General features: G+C 42.4%; 1 protein-coding gene across 4 annotated transcripts in view; it reads right to left on the reverse strand.

The window, feature by feature from the left end:
* Positions 1 to 21,926, reverse strand: part of RREB1 (ras responsive element binding protein 1) — a 124,510-nt gene that overhangs the window by 58,351 nt on the left and 44,233 nt on the right. For 2 of the 4 annotated variants that reach the window (XM_071736489.1, XM_071736491.1), the window contains exons 2-6: positions 20,394 to 20,767; positions 9,144 to 9,263; positions 7,589 to 7,791; positions 2,924 to 3,013; positions 1,699 to 1,862 (exon numbers count right to left, since the gene is read on the reverse strand). In XM_071736489.1, coding sequence (XP_071592590.1) covers positions 1,699 to 1,862; positions 2,924 to 3,013; positions 7,589 to 7,791; positions 9,144 to 9,263; positions 20,394 to 20,424 — 608 coding nt within the window. In that variant the 5' untranslated portion in view covers positions 20,425 to 20,767. Of the gene's footprint in view, positions 1 to 1,698; positions 1,863 to 2,923; positions 3,014 to 7,588; positions 7,792 to 9,143; positions 9,264 to 20,393; positions 20,768 to 21,926 lie in introns of those variants that run through there. The other 2 variants (XM_071736488.1, XM_071736492.1) reach the window with 1 other exon arrangement.

Below are 21,926 nucleotides of genomic sequence, written 5' to 3' on the forward strand. Positions count from 1 at the left end.
AAGCGGCACCTCATTAATAGAAAAACTTAAACCCAAGCAACCTTCTCATCAGAAGGGGCTGATCTGCACTTCTTTTTGGGCAAGTAACTAACACAGTCTGGCAGTTCTCTCAAATTTACTACTAAAATGCAGGGGAAATCCCCATAAGAAAAAGTGACAACATCACATCTATTAGACTTGGAGTTACATCTCAGGGGACGCCTGCCTTTCCTGCTTCTGGGAGAGGACAAGAAGATGCCCAGTGAGCAAACAGCCAAACAAACCCCACAAGCAGCCCTTCAGCAAGCAGCCTAGGCTGAGGACCTGGACACATGTGTTTGACCACCCCAGAGTCCTGACTCAAAAATTCACCCTTGGATGCTGACAGCAGCATCAGCTGCAACTCAGCAGCTGTGTTGTCTTCCTCAGAGCAGACAGAAGAATGACCCAGTCTGGCAAACATGTGGCTTAAAACACCTCTGGTCAGATGAGTCAGACGTGTGATTTATTCAGTGCCCAAGGCCAGTATCTTCTCTGAACATCTTTGTATCTTTCCCTTCTCATTTTATGTTTTTCTCTCCAACCCTGCCCAGTTGCAATCAAGTTAAATAAATATGGAATTACAAATCTGTATTCCCTCCTGTTTCTTCTCTGTTTTCAAGTAACTGTTTAAAACAGACAATTGATAAAAAAAGGGAAAGCTACAAGCAGCTATTTCTTCCTTTGTGTAGCATTATGTTATCTTTCCCATTGTCCCAGTAATGCCCCCTTTTATACCAGCTATAGCACATTGCTTGGAAAATGCCTGATAATAAGGAAACAAGATCTCTTCCTTCCCACACAGAACCAGTCTGTAACCACCACTCCTGGCATCTTCCTTATAGGCTATATTCCTTTCCCCCACCTGTCTTGCAGTTTCTTTGTAGGTTGTAAACTCTTTGATATGGGGACTAAAGCTATGTGGGAATTCACAAAAATCTTAATCAGCTCTGAGGTGCTCCACCCATGCAAATATATGAATACTGAATCCAGGGATGGAGAGAAGGGATGAAACATCCATGTGATTTAACATTTTGTTTCCTCAGTTGGTAACTGTATATATTACTACCTCCCTATGAAGGAACTACATTAATTGCTTTTGGCAACTTGGCTTATAGAGAATTTCCTGGATCTTCAGTGCAGTAAGTAGTCTACAGTACAAGCAAGTACTGATGTATGTATTTTATAAAAGCATCAATTATATGAAGAGGCATCTTCATGGTGGGACTTGGGATACCTAACTACATAACATAAAACACCATCACACATTTGCTGATACCACAACCATTTGCATCTATGACTCTGATACTACAAATCAGAAGCTCCTCTCCATCTTTGCTATTTGTTTTTGTCCTTTGAGAAAAAAAAAACCCATCCCATTTGTAATAATTTGTAATAAGTAGTAATAATTATCAGTACATCATCAGTATCTGGATATTCATAATAACTCCTGTGAAGAGAGCTGGAAGACCTTGATAAATTCTAACCTCCCCCCACAACCTCAGCATCCTAGTAGTTGAAGTGTGCATGCCTGTATCTGTGTCATGCCACCCTTGTAGATCAGGGATAGCCCACATTTTCTTCCAAGTGTCTTGTTGGCTTCAAACTCTTTCTAAGGCAACAAAACAGCCCCCTGTCCTGTAACCCTTTCCAAACTCCTGGGTCATGATCAGCACTCACCTGTGCATGTTTCCATTGGTGGTGAAGGACTGTCCACATACTGAACATTTATAAGGCCTTTCACCTGAGTGCACCAGCATGTGGCGATCAAGGGAGCTCGCTGAGCTCAGAGACTTTCCACAGATGCTGCAGGAATGGTCTGTCCCTCCAGTGTCAGTGTTATGCTAGAGAAAGCAATGATTTTTTTTTCATTGAGTGTCCCTTTCAAAGTGCCAGTAAAATAATAGCGAGACCTATGAATATCTTAAAAGCAGGTTTAAAGAGCCAGTGGACACAATACCTTATATTAAGGTGTGCCCAGTATATAGCTCTCCTATACCCAGCCCTCCCCCTCAACTCCACCCCCACCCTTTATTTTTAACTCCTTAGTTCTCCAGGACAAGTAGCTGTTTTGTACAGCCTGCAATGCCTGCCACATGCAGTATTTCTGATGGGTGTGCAGGAGAAGAAAATGGAAAAGGACTCAGCAACAACCCATCAAAAAGTACCTTGGGACACTTCAGCTGTGAAGTGCTTTGGGGTTGAGTGAGTGTTAAGGGGGAAAACAGAAAGGTGATATAATAAAAAACCTCATGGGAGAAGGAAGACACTTAAAAATATGGCCATTATGTACTGTGCTATATGTATCACTCTATCTTACTTGCATTCAGAGACTTAAAGATTTCTTCATATGTCAAAAAAAACCCAAAACAACCCAGCCCATGAGAGTAAGAAAAAACCTGAGTACCAGTTACAGTACAGAAGGCAAAACTGAAGTAGTAAGTATCTAGTGGACTCACAGTGGTGAGCCACAGCCTTAGCAACCAAAGCAGAACCTTCTGATGTAGAAAAGGCCAAACATCCTTATAAAGTATGCATATAATTCAAAATTCAAGAAAAGGCCTGTAGCTGACAAAAAAGTGCATCATCTATTAGAAAGTATATTTTTAATTCTGCCTCCCCAAATTGCTATACCCTGTGAAAGACTGAGAATGCTCTTCTACACTGGCATGGTTTAAAAACTATGTCTTCCTGCTTCTTAATTTGCATGACCAGTAAAGGGATCTGTACTCAACAGGATAAGAAAACAGGACTTAGGCCTCATGATTAAGTGGTTAACTGGATCCTTGGGATACCTTAAGCTATACAGAACAGGACATACATCCTTGTTTGAGACACTGCGGGGGCAGGGACACACGCACACTCTTAATACAAGCAAGAAATCAAAAGCTGACACTCTGCATACCTGACGAATGTGCATAGTTAGCTGGTGCTGTGTAGTGCAAATCTTTTCACACAGAGGACAAGTATAGGAAGACTTCTCTTCTTTTGTTTCCTGTGTACAAAATGAAACAAAACAAAATCAGAACAAATATTGATATATAAGAACTCAAAAGCTGTTACTGCAGGGGATGAAAAACACAGAATCTATCCTAAACACAAAAGGCCAATGCTAACAGAAAAACTTGCATGTATACATCTATCATACTTGGTAGATCCCCCATGGAAGTTTCAGAAACTTCTGAAATAGGGGCCATTTCAACTACCAGAGAAGTGCAGCAGCTGTTTTTACAGCACATGGATACTCAGCAGCATCAGTTTAGAACAGGAAGTGAAGGCAATCATTGTAACCAGCTCAAACTGACATGAGGAATTTAGGACAGCAGAAAATAATTACTGGAATACCACCAGGATATGTAGGCAAAAGCCACTCATCTTCCCAAAAGATCTTTAATAAGCCCAAGTTATCAGGACTTTTTCCACCCCATCTTGATGGCAAGACACTTGCTTGGTGCTCTTTTCTACAGTCTGTAAGTTGTGCTCCACAGCTGACTCAGAAGGAAGAGCAGTGTTGTGAATCACCAGCACCATTTCCCTTAGCATCCTGTGTTTCTCCTGGAAGCATCCCATCCAGGCACAGCAGCCAGGCCCAACCCTTCTGAAGCTTGCAAGATCTGATGAGATCATAGCAAGAAAGAGGTGACAATGCAGAAGGAGTGTACGTGACTCAAAAAGAACACATTATGAATCCGGTTCATTCTCCACCCAGGTGAGAATCTGGAGTAACCATGGTCAAACCACGAGCACAAACAATGAAGCTGACCATAGAGCTCAGCCAGAGTTAAGTATGCCCTTGAGACACTGAGCAAAACCACCATTCTTTCAGCCAAGGATGAAATGGCACTCTTGCAGGAACCAAAGGCGTTTGCCTGAATTACCCTCAAGAATGGCTATGGCATGACATAAAGGGTATTTTCACCACCTCATAAGAAGACAGGTGAGGCTCCTGGACCAGTGCCTGTATAGTAATAGGAAGATGGTCTGGCTGTAAAGATTAAACCTCATTTTTCTGTAGAATTATGCAAATCTTCATCAGCTAGATAGATCCACCACCTGTTACCTACATTTCTGGTGACAAGAGAGTACAAAACCCATCTTTATATGACTGATGGGAATGTATAATATTTATGCCAAAAGGATGTGTTCTAGTGAACCTCTTTGCTATCCATTTTAAGTATCATTAGTATAACCATGAAAACAAGCAAAGAAGACACCCTGAGTAGCTCTTTAGTTGGGAGAGAGTGATGGGAATGAGTGTATCTGTGCATTTCCTCTCTCCATATAGATATTTTCCCCCTCTGCCATCCAGAAAGTCATCAACAACCATTTCCTGATTGTCAGACATAAGCATTTGTGAAGAACACTGAGAATGACCAGCCCAAGCCTCTGTGACAAATTCTCTGGCATGTCAGGAGGAAAGGTGCTTACACAGTGTTAGAGGAAGGTGTTTAAGGCTCAGGAAAGGAACATCCCCTCCTACATCATGTTGAGAACATTCTGGAGAATCCTTTAATAAAAATCTAACACTGTTTTTCCAAAATAGGGACATGATTGTTTTCTATTAACTTCAGTGACCTGTGGATTTGGATTAAGAGCTAATTTCCCATTTTTGCCTAAGTAAACAAAACTTGTGGCCTCACTTCCAAAAGTATAAGGATTGCAACAATTAGGTTCTTCCACTACACCCTACTGTTTCTGTTGTCTTTTTCTAACTGTATTTCAGGGGTCTCCATCCTAAAGCTAAGCACTGTAGGCCACACTCACAGGCCAAGGCCTAAGTATGATTACACACAAAACTTCAGAAAGCCAGCAAAGCCTCCATTAAGAAGTCTGAACACCACAAGATAATTAAAACACATTATCCCAGTCCCGTGTGTCCCCCCCCCCCCTTGTAATATACAAACATACAATTTGCTCACGCACATTCCATCCTACTTATACAACTTCCATATTACTATATGCAAGCTGTGGAGTAATGCTCAGATCCAATTATACTGCAACCTGGTTAAAGTTGGCTCAGGACAGAAAACAAACACACTGTGCAGTGAGGAAAACCCTTGCATCTGTGCTGCCAGTTTAGATGGCGTTTAATCCCCAGGGTATTTCAGTGGAATTATCTACCTCCTGTCTTCTTTTTCCCCCCAACTTTAGATGAGTGCTGTAGTTGTACATGATGCACTTGACTGTTTCAAAGCCTGCTTTCTACACTGCCTGCTCTTCGAATCAGCAAATTAACAGAAGATAGAGTAATTACTGGTTCACCTTGAAGAAAAGATCAGAGACACACCATAGCTCAGCCAGAGCCGATTAGTATTGAACCTGGGGTTTATTATTAACTAAAACCCAAACTTTCTCCAGTGGTCACACAGGGTACATGCTGCATACCGTAACACAGCTCAAGCAAATCCAGAGTAGCTGCAACGGGAATGCTGTTGACTGACCCCATCCAGAACAAAAAATATTAGCATCCCTACTGTAAAAGGATCCCCACTCCCAAATTTAAAACATAGCACTCGGCTACCCCACAGGAGCCAGGCTGGTGAAAAAACACTTCCCAAACTCAAAGATAAAAGTAGCAGTTAATTTGTTGGCTACTCTCCCTTTAGTAAGTCAACCTGGCACGACTGCTCTGCATTCAACTGATGGCAAACGCTTTTGGAGTTGTGCACTAAGTCTATTTGTTTTTCTCCATCTCAAAGAAAGACTTTTGTTACACTTTTTCTTTTCTTCAAGAGCAAAGCAAATGAGAAGTTAAAATGGATGCAGGTTGATGTAAGAACATGTTTATTAATCTATGGGTAGACTAGAGCCAAGATAAAGTCAGCATTATAAAGAGAACCATAGACTTTGGGACAAAGGTTCAGGGCAAAATGTTTTGCTGCCAACTCATGGGAAACAGCAGTCAGACCCAGAAAACTAGCTAATTGCTGTTATCCCAGAAATTATAATAAGGGGCACATTCTGACCAGGATCTGAGATCTGTGCACTGCTACACACTGTAACAATCAAGTGCTTTTATTCTGCTATGCTGAAAGTGGAAATTTGTTGTAGCAGAGGTTGCTAACCAGATTGATACCCACTTAGTATTTCACATCTTAATTATATTTTCTCAGTAACGCAGCCATTTGCCCCTTTGGCAACAGGGCTCTTTCAGCCTAAAAAGAAATAAGCTATTTACTATGTTTTCAATGTGTTTGTTTATTTTTATGCTGTAAGAATCCCTCTTAATCCTGTCACATTTACTCTCCGGCTTCCTTTGATTTGATGCCCATCGAAATATCAGGTGGAATAAAGGTCACTAACGTTAATAAACTTCCCTGAAGTCAAGCCACATGGTGTACCAGGCAGGCAGCTGTGCACTAGCACTGCTACTGAGACCAGTCTGAACTCCAGCACCTCACTTCACATGATGAATCAAGGAACCAAGGCAGCCCCTACATGGGAAACTGCCAAGAAACCTTAAAAACAGGTGCTAGACAATACAAGCCCACTAAGACAGTTGCCCATATACTGCCCAGGCTCTTCATTTAATAATGTTCATTTACAGCTAATGGCTTTTAAATCCTTTCAAACAAAAAAATCCAAGACAAGTCGTAAGTCTGTCAACTGGGCAGCTACTCAGCAAGCTATTAATAAACGACTATAGGAACATCACGAGTCATGCCTCTCAACATTTCTGGTCCCTGTTACATCTCCATTCATTTACAAATTATCTGCACTTCACAGCAATCTCTAAAGTCAAATAGACAGAGGGATGTGGGGTATTTCTTGATGTTCTGCAGCACCTTCATTGGTAAGGACTGGCCCAGCAGAAGAAAAACATGTATACAAATAATTGCTGCTTTAACTGATATGACTCCCACTTGCTTGGATCAATATTACTATCAACTGGTGCCATCAACTGGTAAATGGAAAAAAAAATCCTAATAAAAGCTACATATATTTGCTCTGCAAGACTTGTACAAAGCATTCTGCAATAGATCTTTATAGTTCTACTAAAAATTACATGAGGGCACCTAGCATTACACACATGTGAACTGATTGTCCTGACAGATACTTCACTCTAATACCAGCTTTAACCTTAAGTTACTCAGATCTCCACTGGGGATAGCTGCACACCTCAAGAGGGTTCCCACATGATGACTAAGCCAAGCCCTCTGCCACATTGCACTGCTCCTTTCTAAGCTACTTCTTTCTACTAGTTTCATGAAATGGTCAGCCAACAGATTAGCTGAATGCAAGAGCCTGAGAAAGGATGCAGTGGAGAAGAAATGATAATTCCTAGATGGTTTTGCCACTGCTAGACCAGCTCACCATTGCATGACACCAGATCTTGTACTCAAAATATTTTACAAGTGAATCCAAGCAAGTGGGCCCTTTGATTCCCAGTTTTCTAAAGTTATGTTCTGGAGAGCCAGTAGAAAGCGTAACAAAATGGCAATGGGAGAAGAAAGAATACTCACTGAGGGAAAAAAAGATGAAACCATCAAAGAAAAATAATTATGTCTATAACACTTCCCATTCACCTGCTTGTTTCCCCTTAGCCCTCCCTGCATTTGGGTTTACATGCCTGGTTCCTCCTGCCAATCCGATTTGGTCCAGGAGATTTTGAGGGGGATTTGACATTTTGAGAGCTCCCGCCATTTTCAGCAATCTTTCCCACATTCATCACTGCTGACATCATGGCGTCAATGGAGGACAAGTCTGCTCCGTCCAAACTGTTTGGTGAACTTGGTGACACCTTGTAGCTCTTCAAGCTTTCCAGCTGCTTCTCTGGAATTAGAAAACAGAAGCACATATCGGAGTTGTTAGGCCAAAAAACCCAAAATAAACAAAATACCAAACAACAAAAAAAAACAAAACAAAACAAAACAAGCCAAAAAACACCCCACAACCAACCAAGCCACCAAGCAAACAAAAAAACCACCAAAAAACCATAGTACTTTTAGCCAGTGGCCTGTAACTTGCATCACACATGGATCATTGTGGAGCACAGGAAACAACCCATAATAACTGGAGTTCTTGTAACCAGAAAAGCTTCTTGTATCAGAACACAAAAGACAAGATGCGGATTTCTTCTCACAGGACAGTCATCCTATCTTCATTTTCAACCTTTGTTCAGTGTGAGGCTTATGGAGTGAATTACCTGAAACTCTCTTGCTCTACAATAATATTATTTGTGGTACTTTCTGATCACCATGAAGGTAATCACAATAACCATGAAGGCAAGCACAATCATTCAAGCAAGTGTGTGTTTTGAGCAGAACTGCAAAATTAAGACATTCAACCAAAACAAAATCCCAAATCCCCCCAAACACCTCTTTACTGCCACAGCTGACATCTATGTGGATTTTTTTCTTTTTGGTCTACCAAGCCATGCCAGTCCATGGAGCACTTGTTATACATCCATGACTAATGCCACAGCTAAAGGTGTTCAGATTTCTCCATCACATTCTGTATGTAGCAGGGATGCTCCTATCCCATATAAATTCAAAACATACCTAGGATCTCACCTCTCATTTCTCAACATACAGACATGTCAAGCACTCAGCTGTTTGTCCCTCTTCACAAGTTTGGAAAGGAAAATGCTTTCAAACTAAACACTCCTTTCTCTTAAAAAATGTCTCCCAACAAACAGCAGCACCCTGCAAGTCTATTGCTCTGTCACCTCTGGTGGATAGCACAGAATCTTAATGAATGTTGTAAGAAAGTCATTGTAAGACAAGAAGATATGAGGGTGAACATGGAGGAACATGTTTGTCTGTGAACATTTGATCTCTGCATAATACTGTCTTTGGAAGATAAGTTTGAGCATTATAAACAGGTGTTTTTTTGAGGCTAAGTAATGTGGTGCCAAGTTACTGGGAGCCAAGAAAATCTTCGTTTGGAAACCTGGTAGTGGCAGTTGAATATTTATGTGCTCATGCTTTTGCTCAACATATTTTATACCTTTCAGACAGATAAAGGTTAGGGATGGGGGAAGAAGTGTATACACCAGTGCTTCTGCTCAATGTATCTTACACCCTTCACACAGATAAGGAGTGCAAACGGGTAAGAAATGTTTCTACAAGCCTTTATCAATGCCCTGATTTATAGAGTCACACAGAACTAGTCAAACCTGTTACCTTCATTTTTATCCCCTGATTGACTGTGGCTCTCTTCTTGGTTGCTGGTCTCCTCACTTAGTGTAATATGTATAGTAGCGTCTGGCTCTTCAGCTTCTTCTTCAGTAGCACCCTCTAGCACTACGTAAAAAGGGAAAAAGAGAAAGAGAGTAAGTTTTTCTGGAAACCGTTTTAGCCAAGTAAAACTACAGTCCTTTAGTTTGAGGCTTCCCCTGACTCATAAGTAGGTCTGATGACAGAAGCATGTAAATAGTACCAGTGCAGCCAAGAGCCCACTCTCACAAGTGACTTGGGCACTGGGCTGGGAGATGCTGCTGCCTCTCCCAGTGACAAAACCTGTGCAAATGAAGAGAGGAACCCCTTATTGGCTTTGTCCTCAGTATTAAGCCAGCTAAAAAACCCAGGAGGGAGACAGGAAGAGAGCAAGCTAGCGTATCAGGGCATGACATTTGGTTAAGAAGTTGGAAGAATATTCTGTAGCTAGATAACTTAAATAATTCCATTTAATGCATATGCCTCCTGCCCTTCTCTTCTTAGAGGATTAACATTTACTGCAACATATGATTTCATGGTGAATTTTCTTATTCCCTTTTAGCAGTGGTGAAATGACTGCTGAGGTTTCTGGGACCATTAAGCACATTCCTCACACCCACTACCCAAGGTTTTCAGATGAGCTGAAGACATAAGTAACCATCACATGCGTTGAGAGAATTTCTCCACACCCCTTTCTGAAACCACAAACTTATTATGCTATCATTGGGGTTTCAGGAAGGATGCTTGCTCTAGCTGGAAAATGACAGGGCAGTTAAAAATTTTTAGAGGTGACAGGGAATGACTGATGCATGAGAGAGAGAGATTCTCTGCCTGGCACCCACAGCGATAGCCTCTGGAAAATTTTATTTGTAATATGCAAGACTGATGATATTATTTTTAATAATTTAAATCTATATAATTTTAATTTATAACCCTATAGGCAAAATAGTTACTTCATTATGGAAATAGACACACCGTGGACATTTCAGTATCTCAGATTTCCAAACTGTATCCAGCAAATTTAATAAAGGTTTTCCTTTTTTCAGAAAGCACAGACCATCAGCCTCAAACTGTGGGTAACTCAAGAGGGTCTCTTTCTTTGAAATCAAGGATGATATGCAGATCAGTTACATAACACATCTTCAAATTTTCTTTAAACAGAATTTGCAAACAATAAACGACTACAGTAGCATCATTATTGACACTTCAGAGCACACAAGAAGAGGCAAAGTGAAAGGGCCTAGCTTCTGCTCCATCCACTTGTGTCAAGCAGTTCCTCATTTCACCCAATGCCAGAAAAAGCAGAAGATTTAAGTTTCCTATGTCTAACTGCCAACCTTCTTCAGAGCAACACAGAGATGATTTGATGTAGCAAGCCAGTGCAGTCTACAGACAAAACCTAAGACCCAGGACCCACCTAAATCCAGTGCCTAAGGCTCTGGGTCTGGCCAGCTCCTTACCAAACACCATTTTTAATCTGCATCTTCAAAAAACAGACACAAAGACTATTTTTATACTATCCTGAATAATTCAAAGTAACTCTTTCCTAGTCCTTTTTGTTCTTTGCTGCTAAGCAAAACACTAGTGTTCCCTGTGACACAGGGACTCATACCTCCAAGGTGAAGCCAATCACCCGATCTTCTGTATTTTATTCAGGAAGGATGGGAGTTATTTTATTTGTTTAGGTTTATTTTGTTTAGTTTTGTTTGTTATAATTTTGCTGATATTTTGTTTATATTTTTTAAGGTTAATCTCATTCATGAACAACACACTAATTTCTTCTCCTCACCCCCAGCATCTCATGTGGTGGCTGACTTAATTTTTAACAGAATAAGCACAAAAGAGTTATTTTTCAAGACTGGCCTCAATCTTCCAAGTTACCTGCTGTATCTGCTTGGTATCACCAAAACCAAAGACTAATTTAAATTGGTCTGGTTTAAATTATCTGGATAGATTTCTGCTAAAACAATGCAAACAAATGCTTCAGTCCCGAAAAAAACCCAACCAAACCAAGCAAATCTTCCTTCCAAAGTAGATCTATTTTTTTCTCTTTCAGTCAATACCTGGGACATTAATGTGACCACTGATTCATCCTGGAAAAAGTCAATCAATTGCATAACTGTGAACACCCCTGTGTTGGCCAAGGTAACTAAGACTGCTGATGAGCTTCCCAGAGAGCTAGTCAGAATTCCTAGTGCTGCTTTTAGCAACAGGGGAAATTTGAAATGTTCATCAGAAAGAAAAGAGGCAGGCACATCCGCACACATTAACAAACCTATCTCCTGGTTTTGAAACACCTCACAACTTGCTCTCTGTTCTTCTTTCAGGAGGAAAACCATGTATTATGCTATTACAACCTTTCATTATTTCTGTGAACCGAGAGCTATTTCATTTCTGAACATAAATATGTCCCTGTTAACACAAAGAATGTATAGTTACCAATTTTGTTTTAAAAAATGTTTTCTGTACATTAAAAATTTCTTATTTAGAAGCAGTCAAGGTCAGAGCTTAATTTCTCCAAAAATAATTATTGCTACATGCTTTTATTTTTACATATGTATTTTCCACTCTCTTGCATGACGCAAAAATGCACCACTGAAACAAAGATGACTGCATAAAAAAATACACACTGATTTCAGAAGCATAACTTTCTATTTGCAATAGGATATAGAAACAATGAGAATACTGGGCCAAATCACTCCTTCCTGTGGGAAAACCCGTGGCAGAATGCCTTTAGGCAGGAACATACTGCAAGATTTCTCTTGCAGCTTTTTTTATTTTGCCTTTTTTTTTTTTTTTCCTTTCTTTAAAGAAACGCATTACTGAGGACGAGGAAGTGTGGTTTTTGTTGGTTTTTGTTTGGCGTTTTTTTTTTGACAGCACCTATGAAACTTGGGGAACCAGACAAGCAGCAACGTGCATGGATGCCCTATGCCATGATGCCTTCAAGACTGCAAGCCTTCTCAGCTCCCACCAAACACCCCTGCTTGGAGGTCATGCTGATGGAACCTTCTTCCTCCCTCTCCCCCAAAGAAAACAAAGACCTCCAGGAACACGGGCAAACAGGAAACAGGCTGGCAAACAGTGCTGCCTCAGGTTGCATTCAACATCTGACCAAGGCCTCTAGGAAACAGGGAAGTAAGTGGTCACAAGCCTACAAGTCACCTTCTGCTTTGAAGAAACCCCCTACTGCCACAGTCATCCTGTGTGAAAAGGAGGAAAAACAGAGAGCAAGCAACAGAGTGAGAGCACTAACACACGAGGGGAGAAAGAAAACAGCAAAACAAAACAATGCAGCATCCCTCTTTGCACAGCCACACCAAGAGAGCTGTCTCCTCTGCAGGAATGTCTTCCCTCCACTTGATGAAGTGCTGAAACCAAGAAACTGGGGCAACTTTGATCCCAGAGAAAAACCTGAGGGGCATTTAGCTTCTGACAGAAGCCCACCCCTAATGGCCTGCACAGCCAGCTAATGTGAGAATCACTGAGAAAGCAGAGAGCTAAAATAATAGAAAAAGGCCTTGTTGCTTCCCATTCAATCTGTACAGGAAGACACTTGCTAGACCTATTTCCTCCTTTGGGATACAGTGTGACTCCACCGTATGTTAAAGCTGAGCCCATCAACAGTTACTTCCCCTGCTGCTTATGTGCATTTATTTGTATTTAATTTTCTTGTTTTAAGACCACTCTTGAGAGTTCCAGCTGCTTCTCTTTCTGGTGAAGAGCACCCTGGATGAAGCAAAAAGAAGAACACAGGCCACAGGGGAAGGAAGAAGAAAGAAGAAATGATGAATCTTCAGAGTCACAGTCACTTGACTTGCTGTTGAGAGGCAGCTACACAAGAACAGAGTGGCACATCCCTACCCTTGGGAGCTGGTACAAGTCTCTGCTCCAGTTTGCTCCACTGTCTTTGTACATGAGTTCTCCCCTTGGAATAGATAGGAAGAAACACACAATACAGGAAGGAGGGGGAAACCTGGTATGTAGCACAAAGCTGCTCATTGTTCTGCCTTCTGAAAAAAATTCACATTAATGTTAAAGTAGAAGCCATGCACTAATTGGGCCAGGGAAAGATTAACACTCTCAGCCAAATACTTTTATTGGTTTCATTAAACATGCCATAGTACATAGTAGAGAACATGGGAGGGGAGGAGAAACGGGAAACAAATGACAATTTTAGGAATGTGCACCCCCCTACACAAGCATTTCAAATTACTTTTTCCCGTCAGAGCCAAACAGGAATCCTGAGCCTTCTTCATCATTTCCATCTCAGCAAGGCTATTAGCTTATTCAACGTTTTCCCACTGGTTTTTTTTAAGTGGTAGAAAAAAAGCCAAGGATCACTTAAATGAAGGCCAGACCTCCTAGCATACAAATTTAGACAAGAACAGAACTTCAAAGAGGGATACAGCATTTGAATAAACAAAAGTTTACCCTTACCGTTTACCCTTGAAATTATAATAGCTAAGAATTGCTACACTGCATTCCAAACCATTTCTGATCCACCGGTCTCCTACTAAGTTCCAACACAGAGCAGCAGATTTTACTCAGAGCACACAGCAACACTCCCAAACACAAACAGTCAAGTCACTCCCACCGACGAGAGATGCGCACAATCACCCGCGCTGTATTTTGAACGTGATTTTGCATCAAAGCTGGCAGGAAGGAAAGGAGGGTGAAAAGGTGTTGTGTGGGAAGAAAAAAGGGTTAATACTATTCAAAGCCACTGCCTCAAGGCAAAGGAAAAAAAGTTTTCCCGACTGACCTTTTTAATACCAACTCTGCCCTTGCTACTGAAGTGTTGGTGCTGACTCGGCACCCCAGTGGTAGAGAATTATAGTGGCAGCTTCACCTCACTGTCTGGAGCAGCAGTACAAAGCAGCCTATGGGGGAAGGCAGACAAGCATAAAAAGAAAGGCAGTGCAACAGAGCATCTGGTGGTCATCCTTTACCCTAGCATTTGTTAAAACCTAAGAGTGTTGCCCCAAACGTTTTGAACTTTTATCTGTAACTAATGTTTTCCTCAAAGACAAAAAAACCTCTAATCCTCAAAATTAAAAACCAAAATCTCTTGGAAGGTACTCTCTGAGCACTCAAAGACAGAGTACCTTCCAAGAGTACATTCTTTCTGCTATGAACTCTGAGCTATTAGCAACACAACTGTTTTTACCTATATTAGCACACATATACTACTATGCTTCCTAAAATAACCCTACAAATCCACAACATCCTTTTGCCTGCTCCTAACTAAGGTGTACACAGACACAGAATAAACAAGTGAAGTGTAAGCTCATGTTGCCTTAAAAATGAGCTAGGGACCATATTCTTGCTCAAGCAAGAACAAGATGATCCCCATATTTCCACATTATTTTGTATACTGTTGCTACAACACCTAAGATTTAGGCTAAATTTTAAATATTCACAAAGATTTATTCCTCCTGTTTTATTCCCTTGCACACATGATGCTATATGCACGTGTATTTGGTTTTCATATACATTTTGAAAGTCACCTTCTGCTGACTTATGGACTACTAATGGTCCTCAGGTCTCTGGCTTAGATGACCAAAAGCTTATCTCCATAAACCATACCAGACTCTGGACTTAATTCATGCCTTAAATGAGTGACAACTCATATCACCATGATACTCTGGTATTACATTGATGTAATACATGGAAAACAAGGAAGTTACAGTAGTGTAACAGCGAGATGCTGCATGGGCAAAGCAACAGTTTCTTGGATGGAATTCACCTAAATGGTCCAACTAGGTTAGAGCAATGCACGGAGACACCAGGCAGCTTTAATATAAAATTTGCAACTATCTCATTGGTCCTGTGTTCAATTTGCTAACTTGAACAGGGCACCTAATTTTGCTCCTTTCACAAGTGCCTTGTGCTGTGGGAACATGCTCCTCCAGCACCCAAAGTGAAAGCAAAACCCTGTGTCCCCCAGGCTTCCAACAATGAAGCCTAGGTCTCTACCAGCACCCTTGTCAGGCACCTCAGAAGGTGTGATCCCAGCCTACACAGAGCTCCCAACCAGCACTGCCATTTTACAGGGGTGGAAGGGACACAAAACGCACAGCACTGCAAGAGCTGCAATAACCTCAGGCCTCATTTAGGCTCAACAGCTGCTGCTGAATTTTGTGATTTTCTAATGCCTTAGCCCTCCTTTCTTCCTCCCCCCCCTCCCCAAATCAAAGAAGTATCTATGAGCTGTTCCTCATCCTCACTGTTTGTATCAGCTTGTGGGTGAGCACCTGGCCCTCCAGGAAGCCTTTGTCACCAAATTGCAGACAGCTTTGAGAGTTTGTTTAAGCAAAAATAATACTGAGATTTGAAGACAGCTTAACAAACCTGGGGCTGCAAATACTAATTTTAGACACCCACAAAAAATAAAAAAATAAAGTCAGGACAACAGCAGAATTAAACAAGTGGCTGTAAGCAGGCATCCTTCCACTCCTTCCAATGCAGACAACTGTGAACACCCCTCCATCCTCATCCTTGTCTGCCCACACAACCCTTAGGAGTATGGCTGGGAGGGGTCCCAACCACGAGGAACCACAGCCATGCAGGGGGAACATGAACGAGACAGGCCTTGGGCTTTACCCAGCACATCCCCTCCCCTGCACCCTCCCTGCTGGCTGAGGAGGGACACAAAAGCAATACTGTCTGTCCTTATAAGCTCTGCTTTGCATGTGTTCAGGGAGCAGGGACAGCTGTGCGGATGGCTCGCAGAGTTCCAGGAAGTCGATGTGTTTCTTGGCTTTGACTCCAGTTTATTTGCCTTAGATGAAGTGGGGACCCAAGAAAGTCCCTTTGCATCCACCTAATGTTGGCACTGGCCTCAGCTCCTAGGGACACATCCTGGGGTCTCTCCCACACCAATCAGCTTTTCCTGGTCCAGTGCTGCAGCTCTCCCTTAGGCCAGGACTGGCTCATATCCCCCCAGGCAAGGGGACAACATTGGAATGCAGTGTGGGAGGGGGTGGGAGCTCAGAGCAGAGTCAAGGACTGAAGGGAGTGGGCCCTGAAGGCTCTCCCCTCAGGAGGCGAGATGGAGGTGTCTCACAGAGGCAGGAATGGGCCAGGTGAGTGGTGTCACACTGCCTGCTGAAACAGCTACTGCCCACATACACCCTGAAGGAGCAGAGGACAACACAAGAGACTGGAGAGGCAGAAGCAAACCGAAGCAAGAACCAATGAGCACCTCTACCACACATCTCCCTTCCCAACAGGTTGAGGAAGAGGAGCTGTGCCTGTCTGAGGGGAGCCCCAGTGACTCCAGGGAAGCACAACCATAGGCCACAAAGCCTCTGCTGCTGCTGCCAGCTCATGCAAGTGAGGCGGGATGAGGAATGCAAAATGAGGAAACATAGTTCTTGTGGGTTTGCTGTTGTGTTTCTTTTTCATTTTTGCTTTGCCCTGCCAAACCAGTTAACTTAAAACCCAGAGCAGGGGGAAGGTACAGGTTGATGTCCCATCACCTACATAGCAAAGCAAGTACTGTGCTGTGGGAACATGGTCCTTGTCCAAGAGCCTAAGGACTGAGCTGGCCTGATTGCACTTGAGACAGCCAGATGGAAAACATTTCAGAGTAACATAGAAGAAAAGCCACCTCCCCTCCACGCAGTCTGAATTACAGCACCCTTCAGCTCTGAGGAGAGGCTGCAGGGATGCAGGGCGGGTGCAGTGGGACGCTGGGCTTGGCCGGGTAGCTGTGACGGAGATGCTGACATCCCTGACAATATATGGCCAGTCTAAACCACGGGATGTCTTGTCCTTTTAAGGTGGGCCAAGAGCAAGCATCTGTGCAGCAGCAGCAGCACAGCCCCAGCCTGCCGTCAATAGCTCCTAGTGTAACTAAAAAAACAGGGACTCCTGTGCTGTACCAACTGGCTGTGCAGATGCTCAGGCACCCACACCAAGAGGAGACAATCCGTCCAGTTGTTCCTCTGCAAAGCATCGTGGAAACAAGAAAGAACACTAATAACAAGAGGAAGAAAAGCCATGAAACCATGCGGCTGGGCTGTTCGCTGGCAATTGGCGCCTGCAGCTGTCGGGGAGGGAGGGCCTGTTCCCATCCCTGTCCCTATCCACGTTCCTTGCCCTGACGGTCAGCAGCTCAGCCAAGGCCTCCTTTGGACCTGGGACTCGAGGCGAAGGTTTAAAGCAGCTCTCTGGGGGGAGAAACGAGCAAACTTTTCACCCCCTCGTGCTTGCTCTTCACACATAGCCAGAGCTCTGTGCGTGCAGCAGAACGGTTTTGGCAGGGATTAGAGAGAAGCATGATGAATCACTCCAAGGAAGATACAGAATATCTCCTGTGCTAGTGCCCTGCTTCTTGTGCAGTACCCTAGTTGCGATCCCCTTCCGCCAGGACAGATTTTTAAAGAGAGCTTCACAAAGACCCTGAATGAACGGGCAATTTTACAAAAACAGTTTCGAAAACCGGGTAAACTAAACCAGGAAAAGACTCTTTCCTTTCAGAGTAGCTATGTCCCACATGGCGTTTCACCACTCTAACTGCATCCACATGCTAGCAAATTTCTTTGTGCAGGAAAGCCCAAGGGGGAGAGCACGGATTCGTCTGCCACAGGCCCCCAGTGCATCCTTTGCAGCCTGGCTGCTGACTTTGTGGGAGCTGACAGCACGGTCTCTGCTTGGAGCACTGTATGAGGTAGCACACCAAAGCACTTTACGCCTCTCAATATAATGCAATAAAATGATGCATGACATGAGGAAAGAGGAGAAATTACAAGGATTAAAACTCATTTCCTGGCAGCGGCATTGTCAACCATCATGATTTTATCAGAAGCCCTGTAAAAATCTGATGGTGTTGCATTACTGCACAAAAATCTCAGACTTTTTTTTTTTTTAAGTGAAAGTCCTACAATTCCAGTTGTGGGGAAAGGACAGAAGTATTACATGCTCAGCAAAATACAAAAAGCCTCAAGCTTTTAAGGATTATCATGATCCCTGATGTTCAACCTGTAATTTCATAACACATAGGGAGCAACACAACACAGTGCATCCCAGGGTACACAGCACATACTGTACCCTGAAACATATTCCTTCCAAAACTAAAATGGCTTTTTTCTTTTTTAAAGAAACAGAAGAATTGCAACATCTCAGCACATTTCTGACGTTTTCTTTAAAAACCAACACAGCTACAACCTAATGCTACTTAAAGATGAGAACCTCCACTGAATTAACAAACTTGTTTTAAGCAGAAAGATTCAACATGCAAATATTTTGCAGAGGGAATGATTCAAGAGTTTGCAGCTCTTCTCACTGCTCCTTTCCAGGGAGCATGACTTGCTGACAGGATTAACTACTGCCAGGCTCACAAAGCTGGGAGACAGCTGCCACATGGCAGCCATTTATTACAAAGCTCCACTCCTCTACAGCTAGGAAAGAGGCAGATTATTTCATCTGTGTTATCAGCAGGGCTCCTCTGCTCCACAGGCTTTAGTGACTAGGCTTTCTCTAAACAAACACCTCCTTTTCTCCCCCACCTTGTTAACATCATTATCTTCCTGTCTTCTGCTTCTGGTCAGCACAGAAACTACTCCCCCCATCAACAGTCTCCAAACAACAACAAAATGCATAAACACGGCAACTTAAAATGTTCAGAAACACATCTACAAAATTGTGCTGTGTGGTGTTTTTTTTTTTAATCAGCAAGTTTTGGTTTGAAATTTTAAGAGGGGAAACCACATCGCAAAGGGGAAGAGAGAGATGTGATGGAGCAAAGGGTTTCAGAAATGTGCTGTAAAACCATTGCTCTCCCATCCATTCTAGGAGGCATTTGTAATGTTAGCCTACAACCACAATATCCAAAGTGGCTACACAACCTTTTTGTTAGTGGGATAACTTGTAGTGCCCCTTCCCAGCTCTTATCTCTACAGCAGACCTGCTAGGCAAAGCCACTCTGCACTGTGAGGCACAAACAGGTCTCAAGTCAACCATCTCATGAAATCTCCTAAGGATCAGGAGTAAGATATACACAACCTACATCATCTCCATGTGATACGTAGCTTAGATGACCACTGGTTGCCATTCTCCTGTGGTTCTGAACCTGAGATAAGAGATACAAGCTAGGTGTTTGATTTTTCCTGGGGTTATTCTAGATACATATTTGCCATAGATGCCAGAGTACCACAAATCACTCAAAACGTGTTTCTGCCAGGTGAAGGGAGAACCCTGCCTTGAGAAAAATGCCTCTCCCATCACTGATGAAGTTGCCACAGTCTTATGAGCGCCCTCACTGGCTTAAGCAAGCTGGGCAGGTAGCTGTTAGGGGTGTCTGGAGAGCTCTGAATTCTGAAATACAACATTTTTTTCATGTTTTAGATAGCTAAATTAACTACAGCAGTACATGGTGCTGGCAGGCCCCTCCAAGCTAAGATCCACACAGGAAAGCCATTAGGAAAATTTTAAACAGCGGTGCTACTTGCCAATGGCATTCTTCAGTAGATGTTTTCTTTCTGTTTTTCTAGGTACACACATTGAAACTAACCTGTGGGAGGTCCTTCCTGCACACTGACAAAATGAAACAGCGTCTGCTAATTTTCATAGACTATGTGTGCAAAAAAAGGAAACAGGGCCCCAGTTCGCCAATTTCTTATGGAATTTTTAAGTCCCTCGGCTTCATCAGATGAAGACAAGAAGACTCCTCAGAAAGGACGTATCTCTGACTTGAAAAAGATGTATTTTAAAAACAAGAACTGCATAGACACAAATCCCCCTTCATCCACAACCACATCCAGCTGCTGACCTTCCAAGTTCCTTGCAGTATAGCTTTTGCTCTGGGACTTTAAAAGCCTAGCAGGCATTTCTAAAGGATTTTCCAAAGTACACAGGCCAGGCCTTGTAAAAGCTCATGAGGAATCCATGGAGGTCATCGTGGAGCTGAGACAGTCTGCAAACATCACAATCCACGTGCTGGTGAGGTAAGGATTGACCAAAGTCGGGTGGATAGGCCTGAAGAATTCTGCAGCAACTGGCTCCTCCAGCAATGCTGTAAACCCTGAAGAAAATGCCTGCTGATCTTCAAAGCCCTTCAGTAGGAGCAGCCTTAAGTTTTCTGAACATGAGCATTCTGGTTGCAAGACCACAATCCTCTTATGCATGCAGAGAAAAATACAGAAACAAAGCAGAGCCACAAAAAGGTAAATCCACTAAGATTAATAACCACAAATAACCAGTGAGACTGACCCTCTACTCTGCAACGAGTTGTTGGATCCATCCAGCAAAGCTTTGACGCTTCTCGGCACAACAGCCACACGGATCAAGCAGCAGCAGCTTACAATCTCTGCAGCTTTCCTTTTTCTATTCCAGGCAGTGCTCCACACGTGTAGACTCCTGGAACGTAACACTCAGTTGTTCGGACTAGGAAGGGATGCTACAGTCTGTGGCTGTACAAGGTGTCCACTTGTACTATAGCAAGACCACTGCAGTGTGCTGCACTGTCGGCAGAGCTTTAGGTACAGCCTTCAGTCGCCTGACGGGCTGCACAGGCGACCATGAGTAAAGGGGAGTCTGGACACCTGCACACTGCAAAGAATTGGAGGAAGTTTATTTCAGGAACACTGGGGGGAAAAAAAAAAAAAAAAAAAAAAAAAAAAAAAAAAGACAAAAAAAAAGACAAAATTGTGAACAGGTTTCTTCAGTAAGTGAAGTTTCAAGTTCCTATTTCTCCAGCCAAAAAATGTCTGTTGCTAGTCCAAAACCACCCTCCTCTTCCAAAAAAACAATTCCACCACTAGTGCTTCACACATTGCCAGCAAACAGATGATAAGGAAATTCTTCCCACAACTCACTTATGAAAAAGGAAACTCATTTTCTTCTGCTGACTCCTGCTGACATACTATATACCAAAACTTTAGTCTGAAACAAACCAGCATGAGTTATGAACAGGTTCAACCCAATTCTGGGTAAAGTAGTAGTTGCAAGCATTCACCATTAAAAAAACCCACAACAACAACAACAACAAAAAAACCTGACCAAGTGGCCTGTGTACCCATTCACAGCCTCCTCAATTTCCTAGTGGGACAGCAAGAGTTTGACAAGTGGAAACTTGACTAATTGCTTTCACATATACCCACATAGCAAAGCAATATTGAAGTACTATAATCAGACCCCTGATACTGAAATTCATACCTCTTTTGAGGAGATACATTTCCACAGAACATTTTCTCAGTGATATATACATACACACCCACAAAACCATTTTCTTTTAATTTTAGGCCAGTATATACTATGGCAACACATGGATTTACATTAATCTTGCTGAGGTCACTTAAAATCTATTCCAAGACCTGAAGTGTTTTAAAAGAGAAAAAAAAATATTTAAAAACTCATATTGGTCTTTAATTAAGTTGTAACTCTTTAAAGGAACAAACTGTATTTATAACCAACTGACCCATCCTCCAAACTTCATATAAAACTTACGTTCATTCAGACCAAAAGTGAAAGACAAAGAAAACCTCAACACTAAAACTCATAGTTTCACTCCAATACTAAATAGCAAGAGCTATTTTCCACTTCAATTTTATATGTCTTATGGAGCTCAACTTTTCAATATAAAGAGACAGAAAAGAAAAATTCAAGAAATTGGTAGCTCTCACTCTGAGAGTAGACAGCACGTGTTTCAATGAGTTAGAAGAAACTAGGAGAAAGCGAGCAGAACTGTCAACTAAATACATTATTTTTCACTGTATGGTGAAAAACTTTTCTTAACCTATCCTC

Source organism: Heliangelus exortis, chromosome 2 (assembly GCF_036169615.1).
Source record: "Heliangelus exortis chromosome 2, bHelExo1.hap1, whole genome shotgun sequence".
In the NCBI taxonomy this organism is placed as follows: Eukaryota; Metazoa; Chordata; class Aves; order Apodiformes; family Trochilidae; genus Heliangelus; species Heliangelus exortis.